General features: G+C 39.3%; 1 protein-coding gene across 13 annotated transcripts in view; it reads left to right on the top strand.

Moving 5' to 3' along the window:
- ppip5k1b (diphosphoinositol pentakisphosphate kinase 1b) overlaps positions 1-12,788 on the top strand; it is a 45,340-nt gene that overhangs the window by 6,585 nt on the left and 25,967 nt on the right. For 8 of the 13 annotated variants that reach the window (XM_051381799.1, XM_051381798.1, XM_051381805.1 and 5 more), the window contains exons 2-15: positions 443-1,025; positions 1,952-2,147; positions 4,315-4,405; positions 4,709-4,794; positions 5,355-5,509; positions 6,062-6,163; positions 6,321-6,482; positions 7,142-7,263; positions 8,139-8,240; positions 9,030-9,116; positions 9,213-9,288; positions 9,718-9,827; positions 10,094-10,117; positions 12,331-12,416. In XM_051381799.1, the coding sequence (XP_051237759.1) occupies positions 825-1,025; positions 1,952-2,147; positions 4,315-4,405; positions 4,709-4,794; positions 5,355-5,509; positions 6,062-6,163; positions 6,321-6,482; positions 7,142-7,263; positions 8,139-8,240; positions 9,030-9,116; positions 9,213-9,288; positions 9,718-9,827; positions 10,094-10,117; positions 12,331-12,416 (1,600 nt within the window). In that variant the 5' untranslated portion in view covers positions 443-824. The remainder of the gene's footprint in view (positions 1-442; positions 1,026-1,951; positions 2,148-4,314; positions 4,406-4,708; positions 4,795-5,354; positions 5,510-6,061; positions 6,164-6,320; positions 6,483-7,141; positions 7,264-8,138; positions 8,241-9,029; positions 9,117-9,212; positions 9,289-9,717; positions 9,828-10,093; positions 10,118-12,330; positions 12,417-12,788) is intronic. The other 5 variants (XM_051381807.1, XM_051381808.1, XM_051381802.1 and 2 more) reach the window with 1 other exon arrangement.

The following is a 12,788-nucleotide window of genomic DNA, read 5'->3' as shown; positions in this document are numbered from 1 at the left end:
TAAAATGTTCAAATCTAATCTTTTTTTCTTGACTGTTGCAATAACCCAGTTTCCTCATGAATCAATAAAGGTTTTCTTTCTTTCGTAGTGTTACAGCTGATTTTACAGAGCTGACTTCTGTTTCACAAATGGTGGATGTTGAACGCTGCAACGAGGGTACTGTGTGTGTGTGTGTGTGTGTGTGTGTGTGTGTGTGTGTGTGTGTGTGTGTGTGTGTGTGTGTGTGTGTGTGTGTGTGTGTGTGTGTGTGTGTGTGTGTACACACATATCTATTAGATATTAGGTTTTTTTGCAGTATATGTATAGTTGCACAACTGTAACTGCCAAATGTCAATGTTTTCAAGTTTTGCTCTTTTGTGTATCTTAGTTTTACCCTAAAGGAATTGTTGAAAAAGTTGCTCATCCAGTTTCTGTATGTGTTTATTTTACGTTTTATTCCTAGGTTAAGGACAACAGTGCACAGATGACTGTGGAGACTCCAGAGTGGGACATGTTATCTCTCAGAGCCAGACCTCCTCTGTCCTGACACAGGGAGTTTTACAACCAGGATCTTAACTGTCTACCTCAACACACGTGGAGTTCGCTCCCTCTGTTCTACCTCTTAGGACATCCACCGCTCTTTTTCTACCTCAGCACGTACTGTACACACACAGACGCACATAGCTGTTATCAGCCCGCCCAGAAACACCAACAGACCCTTCACTTTATCGCCAGGCTTTCAGGTGTCAGTCATCTAGCGACGGTGTAACACAGTTGACTGGGTTTCTTCTGGCTCAGCTGCTTGAGGAGCCACCCTAAGCAGCCATGTTGGACATGGGTTTGTGATGTTCAAGCCCTGCAACGGACCAGGACCAGGACAAGAAATAAGACCAGGAGCAGGGGAAGGACTGGGGCAGGGTCAGAGAGACATTCCTCGATTTGTGCTTGGCTGTGAAGATGACGAGCAGGACATGGGCCAAATGGAGGCAGGCATGAAGAACGAGATGTATCGAGAAGAGGACATGGAGGATGATGAAGATGAGTCGGTATGTGACAGGTGTTAATTGAGGTGTACACACAGCTGGTGTTTTTAAGGTGTACACGGTCTAACATGTTTTTGTAGGTGTTAGATCAACAATTTTTTGTTGTGAATGTGTAAAGGTTTTTTATGAGCAGTGTCGATTTTAAAGTATCACAGAAGTAGTTGTACTTTATAGTGTGTGAGTGTTTGTATAGTTTTTATTTATGACTTAATAGTGTAAGTGAATAGTGAATGTGAATTTACAGTGGAAAAAACATTTAATTTTGGAACAGGATTCCAAAGCTTTGGCCATTTTGGGCAGTAGGAAACAGGCCTGGACCTTTTTCAAAGAGGAGAGTTTTATTTGGAATTGGACAGCAAGGAAAAAAATATACCGAAATATACGAAGGCTGGCGTGAGAACAATGTGGTAGATAAACAACTTAAAGACATCTGGTCAGTTGTTTAGTCCTGGAGCTATAAAAGGACTTTATGATAGTGCTGTGTTAGCTGCTCCCTTACTTACTGTGATTTCCTCTTTCTTTGTCTCAGAGTTTTTGTCTCTGTTTTACATTTTTAACTGATGTGTCATTGAAGTTTAGTTAATACAGTCACCTCAACCACTGTAGCACACCAGTAAAGACTTTCTTGCTGATTAATGTAAGAATCAGTGTACACAAAAACAGTTTAGTTTAATGTTATCTCAAGAATCATATACATTTTCCATGGATGTGGTTAAGTTTTAACCTGTTGATAAAGAAATAACTTTTACCTGTTTGTATTAAGTTACAGTGACATTTCGATTGATGACCTGATGATAATAATGAATCAATACACAGCTGATCGGTCACAAATTGGCAATAAAAGAATTGTTTTATCAGTTGTCACTACCCTTGTTTTACTTGTCATCTTTCTCCATCTCTCTCTTCACTGCCCTGGTCCTCTCCACCAGCCACCAGAGCGACAGATTGTGGTTGGCATATGTGCCATGATGAAGAAATCCAAATCCAAGCCAATGACTCAAATCCTTGAGCGCCTTTGTAAGTTTGACTACATCAACGTTGTCATCTTTCCCGAGGAAGTGATCCTGGAGGAACCTGTGGAGAAATGGCCCCTCTGCGACTGCCTCATCTCCTTTCACTCCAAAGGTAAAATCTAAAAAACATCCTGTTACAAGAGGGGAAATGGTGGCTGGTCCCTAAATGCTCCGGAGAGGTGTGAGAGGTTTTTGTAGCTTCACTGGCTACAATGATTTACTAAAACATATGGAGTAAGCCATGTTTTGCCTTTCCTCCAGGTTCCTATTTGCTTTAAGCTGTTCAGATGCAGCCTTTGTGTTCTGAAATTGCATCATGTTTTGCCATAAATAACAGCTCAATGTAAAGTAACAATACAACAGAAATAATCTTAATCTGTTCCGTAAATTGAATGTTCTCTTGAGAAATATTGGTACATAAAAAGCCTTACCATATTTGGAGAGTTTGCCAGGTTTGTGTCAGGTTGTCTGGCAGCAAACAGCCAGTAGCAGTTTATGGGAATGTCTCAATGGGAAACAAAGAGAACTGTGGGACTGGAAATATCTATTTACGGCTTGTAATTAATTTTATTCCCCAGCCGACCATGTCTGGTTTACGAAGGCAGAACGAGGTGAACGAAATCAACATACCTCTCTGTGTATATTCCCCCCATCTTAAATGACACACAAACACATTTTGACACATTTACATCAGGAGCTCAAACATTAGGAAATGCTTTTAAAGCAGCCAAATACAAAGGATGAACCTACAGTATTTTAAATATATTATACATGCATTTATACACTATTTAAGTAATTTTTCCTCTGACTCTGATCTGTCTTTCAGTGTGTATTTGAGTCAGAGTTTATCACATGGGACTGTTTTTACATTCTATTTTTAAAAGAATGAGATTTGTGTATTGTAGTTCTGACCTTGGGAACATAGTATGAGTCCTGTATTGGTATTATTATTATTATATTGTCTATCAGGCTCTCATGCAGAGCAATACTGTGAATATTGAGAACAATGGCCTTGAGAATGTGTGTTTTTATAGCCACCTGTGACATATAATATGTACCTACCTTAACTGTTGTATTTAAAGAGTAACTAAACTCCCAAACTGCTTTTTTCAGCTGAAAACCAATGTATGTGGTTATTAAGTAGTGTTGTTAATCGTAGCTGTAGCCTCCCACTCCCCTCTAAGCCGCTAGCATAGCTAACATTACAACACAGGTACCACACAGAAACCTTTACCAATGTCTGTGAATGTGCTTCTAGTGACTGTCTCCACGCTGGAAACACAGAGAGAGCACTGGAGCTTTCAGAGTCTAAAAGCAGCTGCTCATGGCTGTTTAGACCTCTGAGTGGTCAGTCTGTCACTTTGGATGATGTAGCCACAAGGCCACGGCCCCTATAATGATTCTACTGTGCAGGCTTCTGCTGCATTTTTACAGTTTGCTGAGAGGGTGGGAGCTAGGAGAGTTTAGGGGCTAAGTTACAGTTTAACATTTATTACTATTGACTGCTGTTTGCAAGACAGATTGCCCTCATGGTGTTACTAATGAACGCTGACCAGTCCAAAATATTGTGAGTTAATCGGGTATATCTGATAACGGCCGAACAAATCAGAAAGGTTATGTGTTGGTAAATATTCCATCAGTAAGTAAAGCAAGTAAAAACCTATCCAAAAGGATTGGACGAATCCGACCTGCGGCCCTTTGCTGCGTGTCATTCTCTCTCTCTGCCCCCCTTTCCTGTCTATCGTCAGCTGTCTCTATCATAAAGGCAATAAAGGCCTAAAAAAAACCTCATAAGGATCCATTTAAATGACTAGACAGATTAAACATGTTACACAGTTTATTAATTCATCAGCTGGGTGGGTCAACACATTTTCAACCAACAAATAAGAGAAGACAATGCAGGATTTATTAAATGTCATCACCTCTATGTTCCCACCAAACATTAAACTCAACTTTTGTTTTCATTTGGCTTCTTGCAGGAAGTATTTCTGTTCTAAAGGCTGATGGGAGGCAAAGTGATCAGCACACTTCCAACTTAACCCTCTTTTTGACCTCACATGAACCAGCAAGACAATTTTTCTAATCACAACACAGTAAAAATACTCTTTATTAAATTATTAAATATGCTTGGATGCATATAGGCTCAGTCACTATTGTGTCAAATAATCAGGCAACAGATGATAGAAAAGCAGAAATGTTTTAACAAAATTATTTGTCAGTGCTGGTTGAGCATGGATTAATGAAGATAGTATTAATTCTTACGTGTGGGACATTTTCAGGTTTCCCTCTGGACAAAGCTGTGGAGTATGCCAAGCTCAGGAATCCACTACTCATCAATGACCTCAACATGCAGTATTTCATACAGGACAGGTAAAGTTTGACACACAAACACAGGGTTTAGGGGTATCCAAAAAAAAGTTTTTAATTTTAAATTAATGGTCCCCACTAAGATGTCGATTACACGTAAAATGATGATCACTTATTGCATCGTTCAATAAGTTACTTTCAAACTCAATACAACATGTTAGCAGTTGCAGTTTTTTCTTCCTAATCAGGAAACTTACCTAATAAACCTTATTCCTGTTTGACTGCCGACCCTAGCGTCACACACATAGGCTCACTGTGGTTATGCTTTTTGGAGGTTGTTTTTAATGGCGTTTTATTCCCTGCCAGGAGGGAAGTGTACCGGATCTTACAGGAAGAGGGCATTGACCTACCTCGTTATGCTGTGTTAAAACGAGATCCCGACAATCCTGAAGGTGAATAAGAGTTCTTACTTTGTGTTGGATTGTTTGTCTGTTTGAACGTCCTGTTATGGTAACAAACTAAAGCAAACCCGGCAGTTCCAAGAAAAATGTACTAGATGATACAGCTGTGATATATGGCAGCATACAGGACACCAGTAACTTAATAATGTATTAGTATTTTTCACTCAACCAAAACCAGAAACCCAAGTTGAATTTCCTGAATGTAGCTGAGTTTGTTTGTTTACCACTATTTTTTCTCCTAGAAAATTGTGATAGTAAATATTTGAAATTAACAATATTACAATGCTGTTTATTTATTATTTAGTTTTTGCTTCCCTTTTTGGCCAGATGCCTTTTGGAAATTGGATATCTTAGTAGATGTCCCGGTTAAATAAAGCAAGTCTGTTGTCTGTTGTTGCAGTCAACATTCAGTGTTGCTGACTGGTATGTTCTTATTTGTGTATTTCCCTTGTCTGTAGCATCCCTGTTGCTTATTGACTTTGTTATTTTTAGTATGTGTTTTAAAGATTTCCCAGTAAAATGAATTTAAAACAACATTTTCCCCTGTGCAGAGTGTAACCTGGTGGAGGCGGAGGACCATGTCGAAGTGAACGGGGAGGTGTTCCCTAAACCCTTCGTGGAGAAACCTGTGTGTGCCGAGGACCACAATGTCTACATCTACTACCCAACATCTGCTGGAGGGGGCAGCCAGAGACTCTTCAGAAAGGTAACTGTCTCCCAAGCAACGCAGGAAAACAGATTCTGTCATTTTCAGATGCTGCTGATCCAGAGACCCTTACAACAAGGAAGCAGAGTTCAGGAAGTTGCTAAAAGTCACACTGCTTGTAAACTTTGCCATTCATGGAGAATTATAAGCCTAATATGTCAAGCCAACTGTCCTGACATGCTCGTGAGTATTATTGTGATAATAATGTTTTATTACTTTTTAAGAAAATCCTTCAATATTTTTGGTTGGGACTCAGTGTTGTAGCATGGTTTAATCACTTCTAAGAACAAAATGTAATAAAAGGAAAATAGGTCACACTGACCGGTTGTATGGCTGCTGCAGGGTTAAACCTGTTAGCTTTTTGGTATCGGCACAGTTAAACAGTACAGTGTGACATCAGTGACACAAAGTACTATTTGGAAACAGATGGAGGAAAGGTTGGGTAATGAGGGAAAAAATAAAAAGATTTTTATTTACAGGATGCAGATTACTTTGACTTTGCCCTTTTGAAATGATCTTCTTTGTCGCGCTCTCTCTGCCTCTTTGCTGTAGATAGGGAGTCGTAGCAGTGTGTACTCTCCAGAAAGCAGTGTACGAAAGACTGGATCCTACATATACGAGGAGTTCATGCCCACAGATGGTACTGATGTGAAGGTACTGTTGACGTTCACTTGGCTCATGTGGATTCCTCATGCAGTTGACCAGTTAGTGAAATATAGAAATTATCATCATCTGCTCTAAGACACGTTCTGTGTTTGTGTGTCATCTGCCCCTGTGTGTGTTTTTTATCTGGTGTTTCTGGATACCTCAGGTTTACACAGTGGGTCCAGACTACGCCCATGCAGAGGCCCGGAAATCTCCTGCCCTGGATGGAAAGGTGGAGAGGGACAGTGAGGGAAAGGAGATCCGCTACCCTGTCATGCTAACTGCCATGGAGAAACTGGTGGCCCGCAAGGTCTGCCTTGCCTTCAAGGTAAACTTTAGTGATCATGTCGAGGATGCAGGAAAACAAGAAAAAGATGGTCAGGAAACCTGCATTTTTTTGGAAAACTGCATTATTTATGGGCTTGTGGATCTTGCCTTGTCTGTTTTTATTGCTGAACAAGCCATTAGTGGTCAAAAACTCTGCTGGGCATCTTTTTTTATTTGCAGTAGTCCATTTGTAGCTAACACAAACATTGCATCATTGTGTTTAGCTGCTTGAGATTTTGCTATCATCCCATTAAACCCTTTTTAGAGCAGGGAGAAAATATCTTTAAACCAATTACTGTAAACACAGAGCCTCTATATATTCACAATGTTGATATTTAATTGTTTTACATACCACCTAAATACAACATTTTTAATATCCCTGGTGAATGGGAGCTGCCAGAAGCACTTTTTCTAAAGCTATTACCATGAGAATTATTCACATCACACTCTTCTGACATTACACCGTGCTGTCAACAGCAAACATTAATCAAATAGGGAAGCTATTGGATGCTGACTGAAGGCAGGCTTTATGTCAGGCTTTATGTTTTTAATAATAAAACTCACTTCTACTCACAACCTCATCACTCCAGACTGTATATCTGTGTTTTTCTTTTCTTTCTCCACATCGTGTCTAAATGTATGTTTTGTGTGTGATTGTAGCAAACAGTGTGTGGGTTTGATCTGCTCCGAGCCAACGGCCACTCCTTCGTCTGTGATGTTAACGGATTCAGCTTCGTCAAAAACTCCATGAAGTACTACGACGACTGTGCCAAAGTCCTGGGGTAGGTGGCATCAGCTTACACACTTTATACAACATTAACACAACTTTACCGATCCATTAACAGATTCAATTAGAGTAGAACACTGAAATATAACAATTTATTTCTATCTTTGACCACAAGCTTACAGAACAGAAATCTCACATGTACCAATACAGTTTACATAAAGATTGTGTAATAAATCTATTTAATTGGAGTAGCCAGTATTGAAAATAATAGACACCAGAATCTTGCTAAACCAAAGCCTCCAGGGAACACAAATTAATATAATTGTAATTTATGATAAACATATTCATGTCTTCTTCTGGATTGTATAGTTGGATTGTGAAGAAAAATAATTCTCTTCTTGTTTTTTTATATCCCCTCGTCTCTGGCACTTATTAGCATTTTCTTGTTGTCCCTATTTTAAAAATAAATTCTGCCTTGAAGCTGTCATGTTGTAATTTATGGACAGCTTGGAGGATCTAGTTGTCAGCTTTACATCTTAGTTTGTTTCTGATTTATCACCTCTCCTTCGAGGCAAAGTAACTGAAGCTTTACGACTAAAGACTCATAAATGTCATGAATAAAAAAGGAAATGTAGCTTCTCTCCAGTACTGGATACTAGCAAGGTGTGATACTTAGGTAGCAAACAGTAGTGTGCAAAAACCCTTTGTTTGGTCCAGACTTTTTAGGTTATCTTAGGTTTCTTTTGTTTGCATATAAGATATCTCAGATCAAACTTAAATTAAACTTTAAATCAGAATATTAAAATAAAACTGATTGGCACACCAAGGAGCCTACAGAGTTCATGGCTGAATGGTTACTTTTACTTTGTATTTAATGCTCTTAATGCTTAATACCTTTAAATCTGTTATTACTTTTGTCTGTCTCTCCAGGAACATGGTGATGAGGGAGTTAGCCCCCCAGTTCCACATCCCCTGGTCCATCCCGATGGAAGCTGAAGACATCCCCATCGTCCCAACAACCTCAGGAACCATGTAAGTACTAAAACAATATGAAATATTGTTTATATGGTGTTCATGGGTTCCTGGAAAACTGGTAGAAAGTATGTTGATAAATGGACTTATCAGTAAGGTCTTCAGTGTTTTCCATAATAATTAGATTGTCTGAGAGTACTAAATCGTTGCAACCAGAATCAAAATGAAATGATAAATAGGAATCCTGTGGTCTCTCATTTAAGTGTCATGTTTTGATGCCAGTTTTAATTATGGAAACAGTGTTTCCTGTAGGATTTTTTTTTAGCAGTGGGGGCAGGCCTGTCCGACAGCCCCAATAACCTCTGAATAGTTCTACTTGTTGTTAAATTGCAATGTGAGTGGCAGCCAACCGGGGTGCATTATGTCGGCAGGATCATTTAAAAGGCAACCGTGACTATCGTGGCGGCGGAAATTTAACAATGGCGGGCCCCCGCTCCAAAATCAACATAGAGGAAACACTGGGAAATTTCCGAATGGACCCCCATGTGTGAAAACATTTTCCTTAGACAAATAAACGTTGTGGAAAAGCAACCCTCACATACTGACACAGAGTGACTCTGGATCACTGACCCACTGACCTCCTCACGCACTCAGAGACTGAAGTCTGAAATCTCATCTGTCTCTGTGGTGCCAGGGACACGAGCAGTGAGTGCTGAGCAATGCTTTTCATGGTTGGATGGTTGGATGGTTGGATAAAGTGTTTGTCGAGGTGTTTGTCGAGGTGGGATGGTGATTTTAGATTTCTGCCGCAATAACATTTTGTGCTATCCACTCTTCTACCGAATTCAGGATGGAGCTGCGCTGTGTTATTGCTATCATCCGTCATGGAGATCGCACACCAAAGCAAAAGATGAAAATGGAGGTCCGACATCCTCTGTAAGTTTCTTGGATCCAGCATTAAGGAGTCTTTCCCTCTTTCTGTTGGCATATCTTTCAAATATTTGGTTTGATGTGACATTTTTTCTTGCACAGATTCTTTGAGTTGTTTGAGAAGTATGGAGGCTACAAGTCAGGAAAGCTGAAGCTGAAGAAGCCAAAACAGCTTCAGGTGAGTGGGACTGAATTCAATACCTTGATCTGTCTTTTTCCCACCCTCCTCTGCCTCTTTATTTCAGGGGTTTTTTGTGTGTGTTTTTTTACAGATTACGACTAAATCCTTTTCAGAATAATGAAGGGTTTCAGAGGATATGGTTACGGTTGCACATATCAAGCTAATTATTATTATCGCTCACAAAACATTATTCTGTTGTCTAAATATTTATGCTAAGCTGTCTAAATCCACTCACACTCACTGCATTCATCCCGTCACTCCATCATCTTTTTGTAAAACATTTTTAAAGCTGCCATCTTCACTGTCAGTCTTATTTGACATGGTTATTCAGACAGGCCATTTGCAGAGGTTCCAGTGAATGTTTAGTCTGCCAAGTAAAATTACAGATAAGTGTCAAATTAAGGATAACTGCCTCTGTGTTTCCAGGAAGTGCTGGATATCGCCCGCCTGCTGCTGGTTGAACTGGGCCAGCACAATGACTGTGAGATCGAGGAGAAGAAATCTAAACTGGAGCAACTCAAAACTGTCCTGGAGATGTGAGTGAAGTCTTACATCAAACACGCACTCTCTCACAAACACACGAACGCGCAACATCAGTCATCATCTTCCTGTTTCCTTCATCATCATTCATCAAAAGTCATTCATGGTCAACTAGCTTCATCTTTCAACACTGCACCAGACACATGTTTACCTTGATTCGCTCTCTCCCTCTTGAGTCTCTAACTCTTTGCTGTATCTTTTCTTTCCTCTTCTGTCTCTCTTTTCTCCTGCCCACCCATCCCTTTTTCTTTTTCTCCAAAAGGGAATCCAGCTTGAATGACACTCAGTACGCACCCTCTCCCTTCTTACTTTAAAGGATGAGGTTTTACCACCCTCCTTTTCTTTAGTCCTCTTAGACTGTGTGTACATAATATTAGGAATACCTTGTCAGACCAGTCCAAGATGAATATAGGTGAAAGTTGTGATTTCCGCATCACTTACACCCATTTAAATTGTAGATGAAGAGATATAAACAGGGGTAAATAAGGTAGTTTAGACACGGCTTGTGCAAGATTAGGAATTTGAATTAATATTTAGAAGGTATTCCTAATGTTTTGTACACTGGGTGTATCATTTTCATTAACATCCATTCATTTTTAGCCATTAACACTGGACACATACACAGTCAAATGTCTTTGATGATTTCACTGTGTTTCCATGCGTGTAAATCAGTGTGTGCTATGCTACTTTGTGTGCATGCTGTTCTTTCCACATATCAAGTGGAGTCTAAATCTTCTAATGTCTTCCTTCCTTCCTCCTGCCTTTTATCAGCATTTACAATAATTTTAGTGATTTGCTGGCGTTCTCCATAGAGATTGGAATGAGTGCAACAACCAAATAATCTGGAAGTCCTAGATTATCAAAATTACAAGAAATGCAAGTTTCAAAACATCAGTAGAAAAGATATTGCTATGTTCTAAAGTGAATATGTATAAAAAAAGTTATTTTTTTATAAGTAAAAACCAGGGAGAAAAGACACAGTCCACAGAAACTACAACTAAGTTCAAGAGTAATCCCCCTCAGTCAAAGATACTCTACTTCAAAAAAGCTTGTGTTGTAAATTTTAGATAAACTTCTACAGTGTGATCTTGCATTAGTGTCAAATCTGTTCTTCTGTGACAACCTTTACAAACACAAACATATAGTTAACTAGTTTAATCCTACAATAAAAGGTTTTTGTTCTCGCATTCCCTCTGCTTTGGTCTATAAACACATCTGACCACAAACTGGCTCTTTTAGCTCCTAAATGCTCCACTATGTTCACCAGTGTGCTGTTTGGTGCTGGGCAGGTAGTGTGCAGTTGTTTTATCAGACCCTTTAAAAAAAAAAAAAAAAAAAACTGCACTAATGAGCGGGGAGACTGACACAACACAGTAAAGTCACAGATTGTAGAAGCTCTGTAGAGCTGAGGAAAATAACACACTGATTGTTGTTGGTTCGTCACAGCGAGTTCGACACCTTTCACATACAAATAGTAATACGATCTGTTGTGAATATAACAGTATTGATTATAGCTGCCCTGTGCTCTTATAACACACATTTTCTGTATAAATGATATGTGCAGTCATCAAGAAATGCAGACGCTTAAGTTTAATAGAATATCGAAAGCTATTACCTTTTTGAATTGTACCATGCATTCCTAACTGAGTGCTGGAGTTAATTAGGCGAAAATGTAAAATGCCTCCCTGACTAATAATAGGGTGTGTGTATGAGAGAGTAGTGTAGTGTATTGATGCAGTAATCCACACTCATCTGAAACTCCAGTAGATGCAAACAAATACCAAGAATCACATGACCTTGATGTGCTGTGTGATGGTGTTTGTTTTAGTTGTGGGTCTTTGACAGCAGTTCAGATTTTATGGCCTCCTGCCAGAGTCATTTATCCTGGTTCAGGGTCCATCATCATGTGGCTTTTTGAGGCGTCAGCTCAGCTGCCTATCCTATTAGAGAACACGATGCAGTCATTAGTCTGCAGGATGTGCCAAATTCTTACTGAAGCACATTGCGTGTGGCGAGTGCAGGCTCCTTCTATGTGTTAGCATGTGACTTTTAAAAGTTCCGACAGGATTAAAGTCGCCATTTATTTTCACCTTGTACCATTTTAAAAGCAGTCACGTACTCACACTTTCTCTTTTGTTCTCATGCCCACACACTGAAATCAAACTTGGAGGTCCATTGAAGCTGCTGGTCTAAAGTACCTGCTGAGTGACTGAGTTATCATTAAACCATTCTCTAATACTGGCACTCGGTTGTGTGTATGATTAGTGTGTCAGATTTGAAAATGTTGTCGCTTTGTTTCTGTCTTTTCTCTTAGCTCTTAGTTGGAATGGATATGGAATAGAAGTCAGACGTGTGCAGTTTAATATTTAAACAAAATATTTGAAGATGGGATAAATTGTTCCTGTGCATCTGTGTGTCCTTACTGTATGTCTGTCTGTCTATGTGCATATCAAAATTTGTTGTGTCTGCTATGTGTGTGTGTGCGTGCTGTCTCTCCAGGTACGGTCACTTCTCAGGTATCAACAGGAAAGTCCAGCTGACCTACCTGCGGAACGGCCAACCTAAAGCCTCAAGCGAAGAAGAAGGTATAAACGTCACACACACAGAGAGCTACATTAGACAAACACAAATTGTGTGTGTGTGAGAAACTGAATTTTATTTTATTTGTTTTATTTCCTCTTTTCAAATTCAACTTTTGGTAAAATAAATTATCTAGTGTGAGTAATTGTCAGATTTTGGATCTTAATCTTGTAAAAAAGATGAGATATAAGAGGAAACCAAACCGCTGATTCATTAAGTTTATCCATATCAACAGCAAAACATTAAAGATTCAGCCAGAAAAATATGAAACGCTTAACATATGCAAAGTGCTCCGTTAGGATTGTATTTTAAATACTGAAGGTAAACAGACAACATCCAAGTTTTTCCTGTCCATTTCCCCAAATGAAAGCTTGGAA

This window comes from Dicentrarchus labrax, unplaced genomic scaffold (genome assembly GCF_905237075.1).
Source record: "Dicentrarchus labrax unplaced genomic scaffold, dlabrax2021, whole genome shotgun sequence".
Classification (NCBI taxonomy): Eukaryota; Metazoa; Chordata; class Actinopteri; family Moronidae; genus Dicentrarchus; species Dicentrarchus labrax.
The sequence above is the reverse complement of the archived record's forward strand: the minus strand, read 5'-3'. Positions and strand labels throughout refer to the sequence as shown.